At 53.4% G+C, this 18718-nt stretch overlaps 1 protein-coding gene across 1 annotated transcript in view; it reads right to left on the minus strand.

The window, feature by feature from the left end:
* The window catches only part of DTX1 (deltex E3 ubiquitin ligase 1), a gene marked incomplete in the record, with an annotated part of 121198 nt that overhangs the window by 10453 nt on the left and 92027 nt on the right, over nucleotides 1-18718 (minus strand). Inside the window, 2 exon segments of the mRNA XM_034791539.1 lie at nucleotides 2030-2191; nucleotides 3209-3270. Coding sequence (XP_034647430.1) covers nucleotides 2030-2191; nucleotides 3209-3270 — 224 coding nt within the window.

The following is an 18718-nucleotide window of genomic DNA, read 5'->3' on the forward strand; positions in this document are numbered from 1 at the left end:
CCGGGCTCCAGCTGCCTGGAGAAGCGCCGGCCGGGGGCGCAGGGTCTGGGGGCTGCCCAGCAAACCGTGAAGCCGGTAGCGCTCGGGCAGCCCTTTCTCCGTGGCTGGGAGTGGGAGGGAGGAGGGGGCGGAGTTAGGGCGGGGAAGGGGCAGAGTTGGGGCAGGGCTGGGAGTGGGGAAATGGGCGGGGCCAGGGCCCGTGGAGGGTCCTCTTTTTTTATTTAATAGATATGGTAACCCTAGTCAGTGTGCCCCACAAGAGTGTGGGGAGGGGTGGAGTGCAGCCTGCATGCCTCTGTGAATACATTTGGCATTTGGTGCGTGTGATTGGGCACCCGGTCACATGGTATTGATGACATAACCTTTATAAACAGCCGCTGGGGAGCAAATTCTCTCAGGGAGGCAATGGGCTCAACTGCTCGCTGCTCCTCTCTGACCCTTTCAGGAGGGCCCTGGTGCACTTTGCACTGATGTAACCCGATGGGCAAATCTCTTCTGATGCCCACACGTTAGGGAGGCTAGAACTGGTGGAGCCGAGGCAACTGCCCTGGCACTGAGTTACAGAAGCACTGAGTCTGGGCCTCTGCAGCCGGGGAAGGTTCGTGGAGGTGGAGCTGATCTCCCCCATGCTGGTACCTCCAGGTACCTCTCCCAGCTGCAGCACAGAAGTGAGGGTGGCAATCCCGTGACCCCCCCACAACAGCTTGGGATTCCACAGGACCCCCACAGTACAACACTGACATTTCAGATGTGAACATGTGAAATTGACCAATTAAAAAACCCTCTGGCTGTGAAATTGATCAAAATGGACCATGAATTTGGTAGGGCCCTAAAAAATAATCCCTCCCACCATCTGTCTGTCTTGTCTATTTCGATTGGAAGCTCTTTGGGGCTGGGACATTATATCTGTGCACACCTAGCACGGGGCCCTGAGCTCTGCTGGGCTAACCGAATCCACAGCCCCGTTGCAGCAGCTTGCAGGTAAGAACAGTCTTAGGTTCATATTGCTCAAGACAATACGGGATCATCAGATCATCTCGTCTGACCCCTGCAGATCACAGGCCATTCCCCCTGGATTCAGCCCAATAGCTTTGATTGGCTAAAGCACCTCCCCTAGTCTTGAGTTGTAGATCTCACAAGCTGGAGAATCCACCACTTCCCTTGGCAGTTGGTTCCAGTGGTTACTCACCTCACTGTCAAATATTCATGTCTAATCTGAATTTATTTGGCTTGAACTTCCAGCCATAGGTTCTTGTTCCGCCTTTCTCTGCTAGTCTAAAGAGCCCTTTAGTAGATGGTCTTTTCTCTGTCATGCACTGTCACCTCTCAGCTAAACAGATCACCTCCTGACGTCTCACTGCCAGGCATTTTCTCCAGCCCTTGACTCATTCAGCGCTGGTAACAATCACTGAAAAGCAATCCCACTAGCACCCCCTTTGGGGTGCCAGGTCTCCCAGGAAGCTGCCTGGCCTTGTGCTGTATATTAGTAGTGAGGATGACACGCCGAACCCTTCCTGTGTATGACATCCTTTGTTGCCTAGTACCTGTGAAATGGCCCATGAGTAGCGTACCAGATGGCACAATAATCCCGTGGCTCTGGGGTATCAGGGTGAAGGTGCCTGGGCATCACCCTGGGCACGATTTCAGAAGCTGGGCATAACACCTCTGGAGAGCTGAGTTTGAATCTGGCTGAGGCATGAAAATGCATTTGAGGGTCTTGGGCCAGGGTGTAGGGGATGTCTGTCTATATTAGAAAATCACTGTGCAGTTTGGCAGAGAAGCCCAGGACTGGGATAGCAGGGGGCTGGGGGTCAGGAGTGAGGCTCGGAGTGGGGGGATGATGTACCCCAGGCTATACTGTGCCTTGATGTGGCTATTGGCCTCTCCATGTCATTTACCAAAGCCTGGTGATGAAAGGAAGAGGCAAGCTTGGTTACAGGTCCAGGGCCATGTTCCCAGAGCTGGGATTGTCAGGATGGAGGCCAGTGCGTGTGGCTCTGTGGGCTGGAGAGAGGGTGCTGTCTCTTACTCTTTTTGAGGTGCTTCTTCTTGGTTTTCCTGCAGATGCCATTGATCCCAGGCACCGGCTTGATGTCGCTCTTGCTCACGGGCGGAGGGTGCAGGATGGGCTTCGGGGCCCGGGTCAGGCATACAGGCAGCCCAGCAGCACACATCAAAATGCCTGTCATACCTGGGTCACAGAGAGATGGTAAGGCCAAGCGCAGACACTTAGGGGGCTGGGCGATTATTTCCCCACTGAGTGGCAACAATCACAGCATGGGACAGGATCCCCTGCAGTCTATGAGACTGATCTCAAACGCTGGGATTGTCCCTTCGCTTTGAAGTGAGATGGGTAGGTTGTACCAGCCAACCATCCATCCATCCATCCATCCGGCATACCCAACCAACCATCCATCCATCCATCCGGCATATCCATCCATCCATCCATCCATCCATCCATCCATCCATCCATCCATCCGGCATATCCAACCAACCATCCATCCATCCATCCATCTGGCATGCCCAACCAACCACCCAACCAACCATCCATCCGGCATACCCAACCAACCATCCATCCATCCGGCATACCCAACCAACCAACCATCCATCCATCCATCTGGCATACCCATCCATCCATCCAGCATATCCAACCAACCATCCATCCATCCATCCATCCATCTGGCATACCCATCCAACCATCCAGCATACCCAACCAACCATCCATCCATCCGGCATACCCAACCAACCATCCATCTGGCATACCCAACCATCCCATCCATCCATCCGGCATACCCATCCATCCATCCAGTATATCCATCCATCCATCCATCCATCCATTCATCCATCCATCCGGCATACCCAACCAACCACCCACCCAACCATCCATCTGGCATACCCAACCAACCATCCATCCATCCATCCGGCATACCCAACCAACCAACCATCCATCCATCCAGCATACCCATCCATCCAGCATACCCAACCAACCATCCATCCATCCAGCGTAACAAACCAACCACCCAACCAACCATCCAGCCAGCCAGCCAGCATACCCAACCAACCATCCATCCATCCGGCATACCCACCCACCCACCCACCCATCCATCCATCCACACTCACCAGGATAAGTAAGTACCATCTCACTGGGCAGTGTTATACCCAGGAGTGGACAGCTGCTCAGAGCTGGGGGAATTCCAGCTGCTCTTACCTGCCAGGGCAGGATGGACTGGTCCGGTTCCATTCAGATTCTTAACCGGGAGGGCAGGAACCCTGAAGCAGAGACAAGAGAAGTGAAGCAGAAAGCACATTTAGTTGTTGGACGGTAGTGCCCAAACGGCTAAGCCACACCCTCGGAAATCACTGATCCAGGAGAGGGAGAGGGGAGTGGAGGTGAAGTTAGTGATGTTGCTCCCCACACCATGGTACCTTTCCAGGGGTGATGCCAGAATCCCTTCCAAGAGAGTGCAGAAATCCAGGCCAGGATCTAAAGGCGACCGCTCCTGCATTCAGAGTATTAGCTAATGGAGCATGACCCACGGCCAGACCAGCAGAGAGCCCCTCGCTCTGTCAGCCCCTCCGAACGAGGATCCCTGACCCAGATCCTGTGTGCCCACTGGTGCCCTTGTTACATCAAGGCTGGCAGCAGACTCAGGCTGCAGGGGATTCTATCTCATAGCACAGGATACAAATGATCCCCCTGAACTCAGTGGGGGTCCCACCAGCTCCGGCAGTGGACACTGGGCATCCCAGGCCAGCAGAGAACAGCGGCATGCCCCTCTGGCTGATGGAGACAGGTGAGGAGGGGCTTTGGGGGGAGCTGCACCAGCTGGTGAGTTTGCCTGCACCTGAGGCTAGGGATCTGGTGGGAGTGGGCCTGAGAGAGAGACTGCAGTACGAGTAGAGGGGAAAAGCAAACAGCTCCCCAGGGAATGCTCGAGGGGCGGAGTTCCTAGAGGGGCATCCTTGTTCTAGGGTCCCCCGCAGGAGACCTGAGCCCCTAACCTGTTGTGTACAGCTCCTGCTAGGGAGCCCCTGGGCTCTGCTTCCAGCTCTGGTGCTGACTCACTGGGCAACCTTGGGCCAATGGCCCTCCCCTGCCTCAGTTTCCCCATTGCGCACTGAGGATAATAAGCCTTCCCCTCTCTCCTTGGGTGAGGCATTCTGAGTCCCGCAGGCAAGAAGGGACCAATCCATTACACGACAGCCAGAGCATGTCCATTCTGCCCTAGGATCCAGGCTCCCTCCGATCCCCACCCCACAAATACCCACTGATCTCCTTCCCCCCCCCCCCCAGCACTCTGTTCTGCTTTTCAGGCTGAACACCCCCGAGACAGGCTTGTCTCCCCCCCCTCCTGCTCCTTCCCCTGGACCAAACATTGGGGCGGTGGGCCAGGAGTCCTGGGGGGAGGGGAAGCCCACGGAGGGGCCAGGTTGTGCCAGCACCAGGCCCAGTCAGTGCGGTAATGAAGAGCCCATCCGCCGGGGGTGATGAGAGCTTTCCCAGACAGTTGGTCAATTAAGCCCTGTGCTCAATCGTGTTAATTAGTGCTCAGGCTCTTGGGGCTGGGCCAAAATGTCAGCAAGGCTGATCCTGCTCCCTGTGGAGTAAAGCTGCTGGATTGCTTCTAGGAGCCGCCTCCACCTCGGGGCGGGGGCAGGGAAGGGGACCAGGACCCCCTCACTGCCATGTGCTCTCACTGTATTGCAAGGCCCCAGGGAGAGAGGGAAGGATGCAGAGCCCCTACCCCAGTGATTCATCCCACGCCCCCGGGCTGGGAACAGCCAGCACCAGTGGGAGCCCAGCGCCAGCTCAGTTTCACAGCAGAGCCTACCAGCAGCGTCAGCTGTGAGCACTGTGGAGCACAGACAATAGCAGCCATGAAGCTGACAGGAGTGACAGCAAGGGGTGAAGTAAGGCAGTGTCTACACGGACACTGTGTCTCCCTCACTGCACCGACATAAGCACTGCACCTCTGGTGGAGCTGGAGTGATGGTGTTGGGGTAGCAGGCCGCTTACTTCGGCAGAAGCAGCATTCTGGTGCAGACACTGACATAACTGCTCACAGGAATTAGAGATGGCAAAGCGCAGTCCCGTGGATTTCCTCTCCGGGAGCAGGGGGCAGGGCGGGCGTGAGCCCTCTGGGGTGTTCTCCAGTGTTTGTCCTACTTGGCTTGAAGTGACCCCAGATGAGGGAGCTTTCACCACCACCCGTGCGCCTGTCTGGGATCACACCTGACTGTGCATGTGTCCTTGCAGCGTGCACGCACCAGGCAGTGAATTTATGGGTGTAGCCATTGAGTTTGAAACCCTTTGTGTACATTCGCAGTGTGTGTGGGTGTGCTCGGAGTGTGTGTGTGCTCGAACATGTGTGTGTGTGCTCGCAGCGTGTGTGCCTGTGCTTGCAGCGTGTGCACACATGGCTAGGAACACTCCTGACGGGCTTCCATCTGCCCATGCTCCTCCGACTGATTAACTCTGTGTTGGCTGCTGGGCCGGTGAGCCGAGAGCGCACCATGGCAGGATGCCAGCGCATCACTGGCTCGCTTCCAAAGCTGCAGTGCTCTGCAGCAGCAGGGATGGTCCCTGCCTTCCCAAACCTGTGTGCCACTCTCCTGGCCTGGCCTGGCCTCTCTCACACAGGAGCCACGAGCTGGGTACCAGTACCAGTGGGTGCCAGGTTGCGGTGGCGAATTCAGCCCCTGGCTATGTAGTGGGTATGGCCGTGGTTGGGGATTGGGAGGGTGGATTTAGTGCTGGAATTTTCCTGGCACCAAGAGCCAGGCAGCTGATGTGCAGGCCTCTCCCACCTAACTCTGCTAGTGCTCCCCAGTCCTGTGCTACAGCCCAATCCCTCCCCACAGCTCCAGTCCTGCCCCCTCCAATGCCTCTGCCCTGCCCTGCGACACCTTCCGTACTTCCAGCCCTGTCAATGCTCCCCTAGCAGACCTGCAGCTCCACCAGTGTCCCTCCAGACCGACCTGAGACCCTGCTGCTCCGGTCCCAGACCCGGAGTTTGGACCCCTTCCTCACCTCTCCACCGTCTCCCCTTGTCAGTCTCCAACTGCCTGGCAAGGGGGAGCGAGGCAGGCCCAAGGGGCATGGGGCTCTGAGCTGCAGAGTCCAGGGGGGAAGAAGGCAGTAATGATGTCCTGGGGATGTCCCTTCCAGGGTTTGGAACAAGCTAAGAGCCCAGAGATCCAGCCCAGGTTGCACTGGGCCAGGTGTTTTGGGGACAAGCTCCTGGCTGGCCCGGCTCTATTGCCTGCGTTGGATTGACACCAGCAGAAGGTTGGACCTGGGGGGTGATGCCTGTGCTCTGCAGACACAACCAGTGCAGCTGATTGTTTTGCACTTCAGCAGGAAGTCTCCAAGTTTCCATTTGTAATCCTGCTGCAGCAACAAGGGCCAGGTTCAGTATCTAGGGATTTCTGTTCAACAATGCAACACAAACCCAGCTCAAGCCCCCACCCAGGGGGACAATTACACACCAGCCCTGGGCACCTCGGAGAGGCCACACTTCCCCTCTCGCAAGCACAGAGTCTGAGTGCAGAAAAGAAACTCTTAATAAAAGGAAGGAAGTAACCCGGCATTCATTTGGGGAAACCATGAGCAAACGACCCACCCCCAAGTCAGTTGGGCAGTGTCCTTTGCTGTGAGGTTCTGAACTCCAGTAACCCAAAGTCCCATTAACGTGCCCATCCCTTCTCTGCACCCCACTCACAGGTGTCGCCCCTGGTCAGTGCGGACCCAGGGGCGCATCTGCAGATTTCACCTTCTGCCCTGGGTGAAGGGGAGTAAAAAGGCACTTCACTGCCCAGGCACTTGAGCAGAGCTCCTCTTTCCCAGGCACCTGATTGCCACACCTCCCTACGAGGAACCCTACCAGCTGATCCATGCTCTGTTCTTCTTTGCCAATTAATCAGCACACCTCCCTACCAGCTGATCACTGTACCTTTTTGCTAGCTACCCTACCAGTCAAACACTGCACCATGCTATTAGCTATCCTGCTAACCACCCACAAATCTACCAGGATGGCTTTAGGTCCCATCAACCCACGTCTCCTGCCTAGCGAGTGCTGTTTAGTTGAGGGTGAGTCCCTCCATCAGGCTATGACAAGTACAGTTCTGCTGCCTTTGATTCACACAAGGATAAAAACCCTTTATTACTCCTGTCCAATGACAAGGAGATGGGGAGATTCAACACCAGTCAAAAGTGATCATTTGGGCAAGCAATCCCATCATGCTGAGCACCTAGGCAGGTGGGTGTGCCCATGCAAATGAGATCAGCTCCTGAAGTCCTCTTCCTCAGCTCATCACTAGATGTCAGGGAAGAGCTCATCCAGACTCTGCTTACACATTTTAGGGGTTCCCAGTGATGACCAGCTCCCCTACCCAGCCCTCTAGGGAGTCCTCACACCTCTGGAGCTTGGGCAACATGCCCCACAAGTGATGGCCCCACCGCTGCCCACTGTGGGTGGGATGGGGATGTGACCCAGCCAGCACGCGGAGGCCTCGCCAGCCAATGCTGGGAGCACCTGAGTAGTATGGATGGGGATTTTACAGAGAGCTGGGCGTGGCTCCCCTCCCCTCCCCCCTGTGCAGGTGAGCAGCACTGCCCCCCATTTTCCCAGTCAGGGCTGATGGGAAGCACTAAAGCAGCCCAGCCCAGCAAGGCAGTTACTGCCCCTGGGGCTGGCCAGAGAGCAACAGCCACTCTCCAGCCAACCAGAGCTTTGCACCATGCTCCTGCATCTATAGTAGACCTTACCATGACATCACCCTTGTTTTTTGCCTCTTTTATCCTTACCCAGAGACTTTCAATAAGTCTGTTTCCTATTTCCATCTCAACCTCAGTCCACGTGTATACATTTTCAATATATAAAGTAACACCTTTTTTCCCTGCCTGTCCTTTCTGAACAAGCTGTACCCTTCTATACTAATATTCCAGTCATGTGTGTTATCCCACCAGGTCTCTGTGATGCCAACTATGTCACAGTTGTGTTTATTTACTAGCATTTTGAGTTCTTCCTGTTTATTCCTCATACTTCTTGCATTAGTATACAGACATCTAAGATACTGATTTGATTCCCCGCCCCCAGTTCTGTCTTGTCTCTCCTTTACCCCTGCTATAAAAGCCCATGCTCCCCCCAAATTCCGAACCTTCTCCCAGGTCTCCATGTCCTGTGGGCTTTGGTCACCTGCCCCCTTCAAACTTAGTTTAAAGCCCTTCACACTAGGTTAGCCAGTCTGTATCCAAATACACTCTTCCCCTTCCCCCATCTCTGTTGATCAGCCCTTCTTGCTGGAACAGCATCCCATGGTCAAGGAAGCCGAAGCCCTCCTGATGACACCATCCTTGCAGCCAGGCATTCACCTCCAGGATGTCTCTGTCTCTGCCTCTGCCTGGGCCCCTACCCTTGACCAGAAGGATCAAAGAGAACACCACCTGCACCCCCAACTCCTTCACCCTCCTCCCAGAGCCCTGCAGTCACTGATGATCTGCTGAGGGTCATATCTTGCAGTACCATTAGTGCCCACGTGGATGAGTAGCAGGGGGTAGTAGTCAGAGGGCCGGATGATCCTCAACAATCCCTCCGTAACGTCTCGGATACAGGCCCCTGGCAGGCAGAATACCTCCCGGGATGCCATGTCAGGGTGACAGATGGGTGCCTCTGTCCCCCTCAGAAGTGAGTCTCCAACCATCACTACCCTACGGTTCCTCCTGGGAGTTGTGGTTGCGATCCTCCCAGCCTTGGGGGTACATGGCTTCTCTTCCTCCTCTGGGGGTGATTCCTCATTGCTCATTGCCAGGGCAGCATATCGGTTTTCCATCATCACGGTGGGTGATTTGGGAGCAGGGGTGGAGCACTGCCTGCTGCCAGAAGTAACCAGCAGCCAGTGTCCTCCCTGTACCAGAGCCTTATCCTCCTCCCTCAGTGGTGTGACAGCAGTCCTCTGTAGTTAGATTCCTCAGCCTTGGATGTCTCCACATGAATACTCTCAAGGAATTCCTGTAGCTCTCCCATCTGCTTCCTGAGAGATTCCACTAGCAGGCACCTTTCACACTGGATGGTCCCCCCAGCTTGGCTTTCTGAGTGCAGGCCACAGTCTCTGGAAATCCACACCAGGATCTGGGTAGAGGCATCCACAGTTAGGTTTTCTGTCTGGATACAGGTGATGGTGGAGGAGACAGGAGCAGCGTTGACATTGGCAATGTGGCCCTTCTAACCAGAGTGATTATTTTACATCTCCCTCCCACAAACTCCTTCTCAAACTCCCCTGTTTGCAGTTCCCTGTTCGCTAGCTCCCCTTGGTCACTTAGCCTCTGGCTTTTAAGGCCTTCTCTCCTAGGTCAGCCCTATGTTGCATTGGCCTTTATTGCTCATGAGTGGAGCTGCTGTATGCTGTGACAGCCGCAGCTCCTATGGGGTGGGCACTGCAACCCTAGGTACGGTGAGTTGCATTGGCCCATCCTGAAGGTGATGCGAGCATGGATCATGGTGGTGTGGCCTTTTTCTGGGAGTCTCTGTCAGCAATCGATGTACCCAGGAATGGTGAGGATTCAGGCCCGACTCCTGGGCTTTGCACCATCATGATGATTCATGGTATGGTGCCTTCAAGGGAAGGCGAGGGGAGAGTTTGGTTAAGTTCCTTGAAGTGTTGCTCCCCCCCGCACACACACACACACTTCTTAGCTCTTCATCCCGCTGATTATTTCTTCCAGGCTCTGGGGCACCTTGAAGCCGGCAGATGCTGCCCAGTGAAGGAGACACGTAGCCAAGTACCCTGACTGCCCTGACCCTATGGTAATTCCCCTCTCTCTGAGCTCTCTCCCACAGGTGTTAGAGTGGGGTCTGAACACTCCATAGCGTGAGGATCTGGATGAGGATGTACAGGTGTCCATTTTGCCCCTCTGGGACCTACAGGAATGACTGGATCGAGCGCAATGCTCCCAGTTTACTCCTGGCAGGTTCCTTAGGCATGAGCTCAGGAACTGCTGGGCAATGGCATCAGAGACTGCGGAGAGCTCTAGCAGCAGCGGTATAGTGGTTTGTTCCATGGCCAGAGGCACAGGGACCTGCAGGGCTGTCTTGGGGCAGCATCCGGCTGTGACTGAGAGGGACCCATGATGCTGGGTGGTGGTGCAAAGGGCGGTGGAAGCTGGGGGTAGCTGGGGAGATCTCTGGTATCAAGGCCGGGGTTTCTCAGCACTGGCTGCACTACTGCACTCTTTAGGATGACTACAGCTAACCTTCTCTGCTACGGTATTGCCGAGAGCTCTGCACTGGCTTTCCAGCTATAAGAGGGGGCAGTTTCTCGGCTGTGGGGGCAGAAATTCTGTACCACTCCTAGGGGGCCTGTTTGGATTGATTGACCCAAATTCCAGTCGTCTTCGTATGGCTGATGTAGGTGTTTTTCCACTCAGACGGTTAACCAGATAACTGCGTCAGACGTAGCGAGTGTAGTGCTGTGATACCTCCTTCGTATTTGTGAATCAGGCATTGAGTCGTTCTATGTTTCATGGTCTATTCTGGTGACCACAGTCGCACGCTGCAGAGTCTTTAATTTTCCATTTGTGCAGCAGGTATCCACATCTGCCATGGTTCGTGTGGATGCGGTTTAGGGTTGCCCATGAGCTTCGTGGGAGATTGAAGCCAGGGTTCTTCTGTGTTGCACCTTTCACAAGGTGTTTGTTTGTGACTTCTTGTGAACTCCCTTTGGCTTTCCAGGCTTCCTCAGGGTTGATGTTGCATTGGTGAAGGTTAAACGCGTGGATCCAAAAGGGCGACTCCAAGCAGTGATGAGGGATGTCGCTGAGGTCCTGGTAGATGGGGAGACGTTTGTTTTCCATGATTGGCTGGAATTCCCAAAGGGTTGCGGCCTCGTGGCCAATGGATGGGGGAGCAATGTGCAGCAGCAGGCAGGCAAGGCCTGGTGAGTTCCAGGGATGCACCACGTTGCAGTGTTCACTTGGATATCAACAAGTCAGGTGTGGCTATTTCTGGTCCATCCCGGTGCACAGTACTTGGCTACCGAGTACACAAGGGCCATCGCTGATGTCCATTGCCCTGATGCTGATGCTCCCCAGATTGAGCAGGTTGACTCTCGTGGAAGAGCCTTCACACAGCCCACTCTGTTAAGTGAGAAATCATGCCTAATGCCATCCGCCCGGTGACCGAACATCAATCAACCATCTCCCAGTCTTCAGAGCAACAATGCAAGCCACCATAACAGCCCTCGTCAGGTTCTGGAACAAGGATCCTCCAACTCCAATTCCAGGCTGATTGACAAAGTGGTACTCTGTGTGTCTGTCTCGCTGTCCTGTACCCCAGGAACCCTCAAAACAGCCCTGCAGTAAGGGGCATAAGTGCCAATATTCCCATTCTGCAGGTGGGGGGATGTGAGGCTCACATATTAAGGTACATTAGTGCCTAAAGATACAGATGGGCACTGAATGGGATTTTCAAAAGCATTAAAGCCAATGGGTGTTAGGTGCTTAGGTGCTTTTGAAAATTCCACTGGACACTGATCTGCATCTTTAGGCACCTTTGAAAATCTGTTCCTATGTGTGACCCAGAGGCTCCTTAGCAAAGGGTCCCCTATTCTTTGCAAATAATTCTCACCTCACACCTGACAAATTCACTCCACCAAGCACACATCTTATAGGACATTTATCTGCAAAGAATAACAGGTGAGGTATCTACAGAAAGCTCATAGCTTGTTAAACTTTGTACACCTTGCAAGATGTATGTATGGGTAATAGTTATGGAATAATGTATTTATACTGAAAGCAGACTTTAGGAACTAGCACTAACAATTAGTCACCAGGGGATAATGGTCCCAGGGATGGCCCTTTGGTCAGGGAGGAGTTGGCACCCTGTCCTGTTTGGCTGTGATGCAACGCTCCATTGTTTAGGCCAATGGGAGCTGCGGAGTCGGCGCTCAGGACACGGGCAGTGTGCGGAGCCCCCCTGCCTGCATCCCAGGGGCTGCAGGGATGTGCTGGCCGCTTCCTGGAGCAGCACGGGGCCGGGACAGGCAGGGAGACTGGCTAAGCCCTGCTGCGGTGCCGGACTTTTAGCGGTCTAAAATCTCCTGGTTTGGCTTCAGTAGCCTCCAGGAGATAGAGCCTGATTCTGGGAGACTCCCGGTGAAACTGGGAGGGTGGCAGCCCTAAAAACTCCAGGGTAGGGCTTCTCCTGCTCTTCCCTTTTAGATCCTACATCCCATCAGGGCAAGGATACTGTAAATATGTTCATACCTGTCAAAAGGAGGGAGGGGGTACTGGTAAAATATTTACCCTTCATGGTCCCCACCTTGACTAATTATAACAAGCCACTCAGCGTACTTCTGTTTCATGGACAGCAGAAACTCCTGTGCACCATGGCAGCTATTAAATGCACTTAGGAAATCCATACACACAGCACATCCTCCTACATCAAGGGACCCTGTTGCTTGAGCTACAAGAGACTCTTGTTTGACAATGAACAGTATAGAGTCTATGACACACAGTCAAGCAATCCTGATTCCATCCTGATACACATCCAACAGATACACTAAAACCATTTTATACAATTTTCTAATGCTAAAAATACCAGTCAAAATGTTCACATGTGACCAGTGATTTTTGGGGATGGGCTGGTTGAAAACTACTTTTCAATAGAAAATTGGGAGTTTTCGAATTTTCCATGAAAAGTGTTTGATTTCCATGAAAATTCTGATTTTTCATCAAAAGACCAAATGCCCTAAAACCAAAATATTTCAGTTTGGAAATGCTGCTTCTGTGCCTCATGGGAATTGTAGTTCAGTTGCCTCATGTCCCCATTCTCCTTTATGGGCCAGGCTCCCCAGCTGGACTACATCTCCCATAATGCATTATGGCCAGGGACTCCCCTTGATACAACTGCCTCCCCTGACCAAGAGTGGAGACTGGTGCATCATGAGAAATTTAGTCTGACCAGGGAGCTAATTCTATAGAGAAGAATGGGAGCATTCCACAGCCGAACTACAGCTCCCATGAGGCACCATTTCTGATTTGAAATATTTCAGTATCTGAATTTTTGGTAAAAAATCAAAATTTTCTAGAGGTAGAAAAAAACGTTTCCCAACCAGACCTAATTTTGGGTGCCTCCGTTTTTGGATGCCCAAATGGAGATGCCCTGAAGCAGTCTGGTTTTGACAAAGCGAAGAACCCCCAGTCTCTGAAAGTCTGGCCCCTTTAAGGTGTCAAAAGATATCTTAGGCTGTGCCTCCAAAATCACTTTTGAAAATCTTGGCCACCAACTTTGGTTCTGGATTCTAAAGTCTCTACATTGTTTTAAAGGGAAGGCCACCTATTTCTAGCTCAGGGAAGTGTTATTTCTACAGGTGGAGGAAGGGGTTTCTGGAGCAGGACTTTCCTCATGACATTTTATTTTATTTTTTAACCTCTGAGGGCAACCAATTATTTTGTTTGTCTGGATTGACACATTCCCCTGTTGGACCCCAGCCACAAGGACTGATTGATAGCACCTGCTGTTTCACTCTGTGACTTCTGTGAAGTTCAGCCAATGCACATCTCTCCTTAGCATCAGTGCTCTCTGTTACTCCAGACTGGGAACTCTGTTCACAGCTCTGCTAATGCACCACAATCCTGACCTGCAGCACCACCTGCTAATCCAGCCCTTGCCCAGCACACAGGTCTGCAGATGCCCCTTGTTCCTAACCCACACAGACCCCTGGATTTCCAGTCCTAGACCTGCAAGGAGCTCTGCCGGTTTTCTCTCCTCCAAGACCATCTGCAACATGATTCATCCTGGAAGGATGGACCCAACCCATTCAGAGACAGAACAGGTTCCAAACTGTCCCAACACAGGATGGGATCTGGCCTTTGGTTTGCACCTATCTGCAGTGTGGCTGGAATGATAAACAGGGCTAGATAAGAGATGTGTTGTCACCCTGCGCCCACATTACCAGGTGACTGTTCAAAATGTGCAGCCATCAGAAGACACTTAAGCTATATGTAGGAGATGCCACAAAATGGGACATCCTGCAATAACATTCAGGTCCCTAAGGGTATGTCTACACTACGAAATTATTTCGAATTTATAGAAGCCGGTTTTATTGAAATCGGTTGTATACAGCCGATTGTGTATGTCCACACAATAAAATGCTCTAGGTGCTCTAGTCGGCAGACCGCGTCCACAGTACGAGGCTAGCGTCGACTTCCGGAGCATTGCACTATGGGTAGCTATCCCACAGCTATCCCACAGTTCCCGCAGTCTCCGCCGCCCCTTGGAATTCTGGGTTGAGATCCCAATGCCCGGATGATGCAAAACAGTGTCGCGGGCGGTTCTGGGTACATGTCGTCAGGCCCCTCCCTCCCCCGTCACAGTAACGGCAGACAATAGATTCGCGCCTTTTTACCTGGGTTACCTGGGTTACCTGTGCAGACAACATGGAGCCCGCTCAGCACAGCTGAGCTCACCGTCACCATATGTCCTCTTGGTGCCGGCAGACGTGGGACTGCATTGCTACACAGCAGCAGCTGCTAACTGCCTTTTGGCGGTAGACGGTGCAGTAGACTGGTAGCCTTCATCGGCGATCTGGGTGCTGGCAGCCGTGGGGCTTGCCTTTTGGCAGTAAATGGTGTATTATGACTGTTAGCCGGCCTATTACAAGTCGGGTCATCGCACGTTAGCAGAGTCTTCCCTGAGCAGCAGCTCGTGCAATAGGCCTGAAGACCATCGTCATACACCGCCCCGTATTTGCTGCCAAGCACCCAGAAAGATGCCGAGGGCTATCAGTCACGCTGCACCGTCGTCTTAAGATGTAAAAAAATAGATTTTCTCTGTATTCATTTGCTTCCCCCTCCCTCCGTCAAATCAACGGCCTGCTAAACCCAGGGTTTTCAGTTTAATCTTTGGGGGGGACCAGTCTGTGACAGTTGTTTGTGTCTCTCCCTGATGCACAGCCACCGTTCTTTATTTTAATTCCCTGTGCCTGTACGCCATGTCGTCACTCGGCCCCCCTCCCTCCTTCCCCTAGGCCGTCAGATACTACGTTTGCGCCACAGCTCGAGCCGAGAAGCGGTTCGCGCCTTTTCTTTGAATTCTGGGTTGAGATCCCAATGCCCGGATGATGCAAAACAGTGTCGCGGGCGGTTCTGGGTACATGTCGTCAGGCCCCTCCCCCCTCGTCACAGCAACGGCAGACAATAGATTCGCGCCTTTTTACCTGGGTTACCTGTGCAGACAACATACCACGGCAAGCATGGAGCCCGCTCAGCTCAGCTGAGCTCACCGTCACCATATGTCCTCTGGGTGCCGGCAGACGTGGGACTGCATTGCTACACAGCAGCAGCTGCTAACTGCCTTTTGGCGGTAGACGGTGTAGCATGAGTGATAGCCGTGGGGCTGGCAGCCGTAGGGCTGCATTGCACCAGCCCCTTGCAGGCGATGGTATATTATGACTGGTACCCATCGTCGTCGTACTGGTATGGCTGTCAATCATGGCCACCTGGGCAGACATGCTACTGTTTCGATGATGACGGTTACCAGTCATAATATACTATTTTCTGCCAATTGCCCAATATTGTCTGCTAAGCACCCAGAAGAGGCCGAGGGCGATGCTGGGTGCTGGCGGACGTGGGGCTGGCAGACGTGGGGCTGCATTGCTACACAGCAGCAGCCCCTTGCCTTTTGGCAGATGATGGCATATTATGATTGGTACCCATCGTCGTCATACTGGTATGGCTGTCACTCATGCTGCAGCGTCGGCTGCCACCTTAAGATGTAAAAAATAGATTTGTTCTGTGTTCATTTGCTTCCCCTTCCTCCGTGAAATCAACGGCCTGCTAAGCCCAGGGTTTCCAGTTTAATCTTTGGGGGGACCATTCTGTGTGACAGTTGTTTGTGTTTCTCCCTGTTCCTGTACCTGTACGCCATGTCGTCACTCGGCCCTCCCTCCCTCCCTCCCTCCCTCCCTCCCGCCCTCCTTCTCCTGGTCCATCAGATACTACTTTCGCGCCTTTTTTCTGACCAGGCGCCATAGCTAGCACTGGGATCATGGAGCCCGCTCAGATCACCGCGGCAATTATGAGCACTATGAACACCACGCGCATTGTCCTGGAGTATATGCAGAGCCAGAACATGCCAAGGCGAAACCCGGACCAGGCGAGGAGGCGATTGCAGCGCGGCGACGAGAGTGATGAGGAAATTGACATGGACACAGCCCTCACACAAGGTACGGGCCCCAGCAATGTGGAAATCATGGTGTCACTGGGGCAGGTTGATACCGTGGAACGCCGATTCTGGGCCCGGGAAACAAGCACAGACTGGTGGGATCGCATCGTGCTGCAGGTATGGGACGATTCCCAGTGGCTGCGAAACTTTCGCATGCGTAAGGCCACTTTCATGGAACTTTGTGACTTGCTTTCCCCTGCCCTGAAACGCCAGGATACCAAGATGAGAGCAGCCCTCACAGTTGAGAAGCGAGTGGCGATAGCCCTGTGGAAGCTTGCAACGCCAGACAGCTACCGGTCAGTCGGGAATCAATTTGGAGTGGGCAAATCTACTGTGGGGGCTGCTGTGATCCAATTTGCCAGGGCAATGAAAGACCTGGTGATAGCAAGGGTAGTGACTCTGGGCAACGTGCAGTCAATAGTGGATGGTTTTGCTGAAATGGGATTCCCAAACTGTGGCGGGGCCATAGACGGAACCCATATCCCTATCTTGTCACCGGAGCACCAAGCCACCGACTACGTAAACCGCAAGGGGTACTTTTCAATGCTGCTGCAAGCCCTGGTGGATCACAAGGGACGTTTCACCAACATCAACGTGGGATGGCCAGGAAAGGTACATGATGCTCGCGTCTTCAGGAACTCTGCTCTGTTTCGAAAGCTGGAGGAAGGGACTTTCTTCCCGGACCAGAAAGTGACCATTGGGGATGTTGAAATGCCTATCGTGATCCTTGGGGACCCAGCCTACCCCTTAATGCCATGGCTCATGAAGCCGTACACAGGCAGCCTGGACAGGAGTCAGGACCTGTTCAACTACAGGCTGAGCAAGTGCCGAATGGTGGTGGAATGTGCATTTGGACGTTTAAAAGCGCGCTGGCGCAGCTTACTGACTCGCTCAGACCTCAGCGAAAAGAATATCCCCATTGTTATTGCTGCTTGCTGTGCGCTCCACAATATCTGTGAGAGTAAGGGGGAGACCTTTATGGCGGGGTGGGAGGTTGAGGCAACTCGCCTGGCCGCTGATTACGCGCAGCCAGACACCAGGGCGGTTAGAGGAGCACAGCAGGGCGCGGTGCGTATCAGAGAAGCTTTGAAAACGAGTTTTGTGACTGGCCAGGCTACTGTGTGAAACTTCTGTTTGTTTCTCCTTGATGAACCCTCCAACCCCCCCCCCACCCGGTTCACTCTACTTCCCTGTAAACCAACCACCCCACCCCACCCTCCCCTCCCCTCCCGCTTGCAGAGGCAATAAAGTCATTGTTTTTTCACATTCATGCATTCTTTATTAGTTCCTTACAGAGGTAGGGGGATAATTGCCAAGGTAGCCTGGGATGGGTGGGGGGGGGAGGGATGGAAAAGGACACACTGCATTTTAAAACTTTAACTCTTATTGAAGGCCAGCCTTCTGATGCTTTGGCGATCATCTGGGGTGGAGTGACTGGGTGGACGGAGGCCCCCCCACCGTGTTCTTGGGCGTCTTGGTGAGGAGGCTATGGAACTTGGGGAGGAGGGCTGTTGGTTACACAGGGGCTGTAGCGGCGGTCTCTGCTCCTGCTGCCTTTCCTGCAACTCAACCATACGCTCGAGCATATCACTTTGATGCTCCAGCAGACGGAGCATTGCCTCTTGCCGTCTGTCTGCAAGCTGACGCCACCTATCGTCTTCAGCCCGCCACTTGCTCTGTTCTTCCCGCGATTCAGCCCGCCACCTCTCCTCTCGTTCATATTGGGCTTTTCTCATCTCCGACATTGACTGCCTCCACGCATTCTGCTGTGCTCTATCAGCATGGGAGGACATCTGCAGCTCCGTGAACATCTCGTCCCTCGTCTTACGTTTTCTCTTTCTAATATTCACGAGCCTCTGCGAAGGAGAAACATTTGCAGCTGGTGGAGGAGAAGGGAGAGGTGGTTAAAAAAGACACATTTTAGGGAACAATGGGTACACTCTTTCATTACAAGGTCGCATATTTCGGCTTGCAGGCAGCCATCGTAGGCCACAGTGTTTTGGCTTTTTTAACCTTCTTAACATGCGGGAAAGGTTGCAAACAGCAGCGCATTTCCCATATCAAGGATGAATTGGGTTGTCCATTTAAAATGGGGTTTCAATGTAAAAGGAGGGGGCTGCGGTTTCCCGGTTAACATGCGGCACAAACACAAGTAAACCACCCCCCCCCACACACACACACACGATTCTCTGGGATGATCACTTCACCCCTCCCCCCCACCGCGTGGTTAACAGCGGGGAACATTTCTGGTCAGAAGAGCAGGAACGGGCGCCTCTGAATGTCCCCCTTAATAAAATCACCCCATTTCAACCAGGAGAGCTTTCTGGAGATGTCCCTGGAGGATTTCCGCTCCATCCCCATACATGTTAACAGACTTGCTTGCTTTTTTTTGTAATGTTTACAAATATTTACAAAGTTACACTCACCAGAGGTCTCCTGTGTGCCCTGAGGGTCTTGGGTGAGTTCGGGGGTTACTGGTTCCAGGTCCAGGGTCA

This window comes from Trachemys scripta, chromosome 15 (genome assembly GCF_013100865.1).
Source record: "Trachemys scripta elegans isolate TJP31775 chromosome 15, CAS_Tse_1.0, whole genome shotgun sequence".
In the NCBI taxonomy this organism is placed as follows: domain Eukaryota; kingdom Metazoa; phylum Chordata; order Testudines; family Emydidae; genus Trachemys; species Trachemys scripta.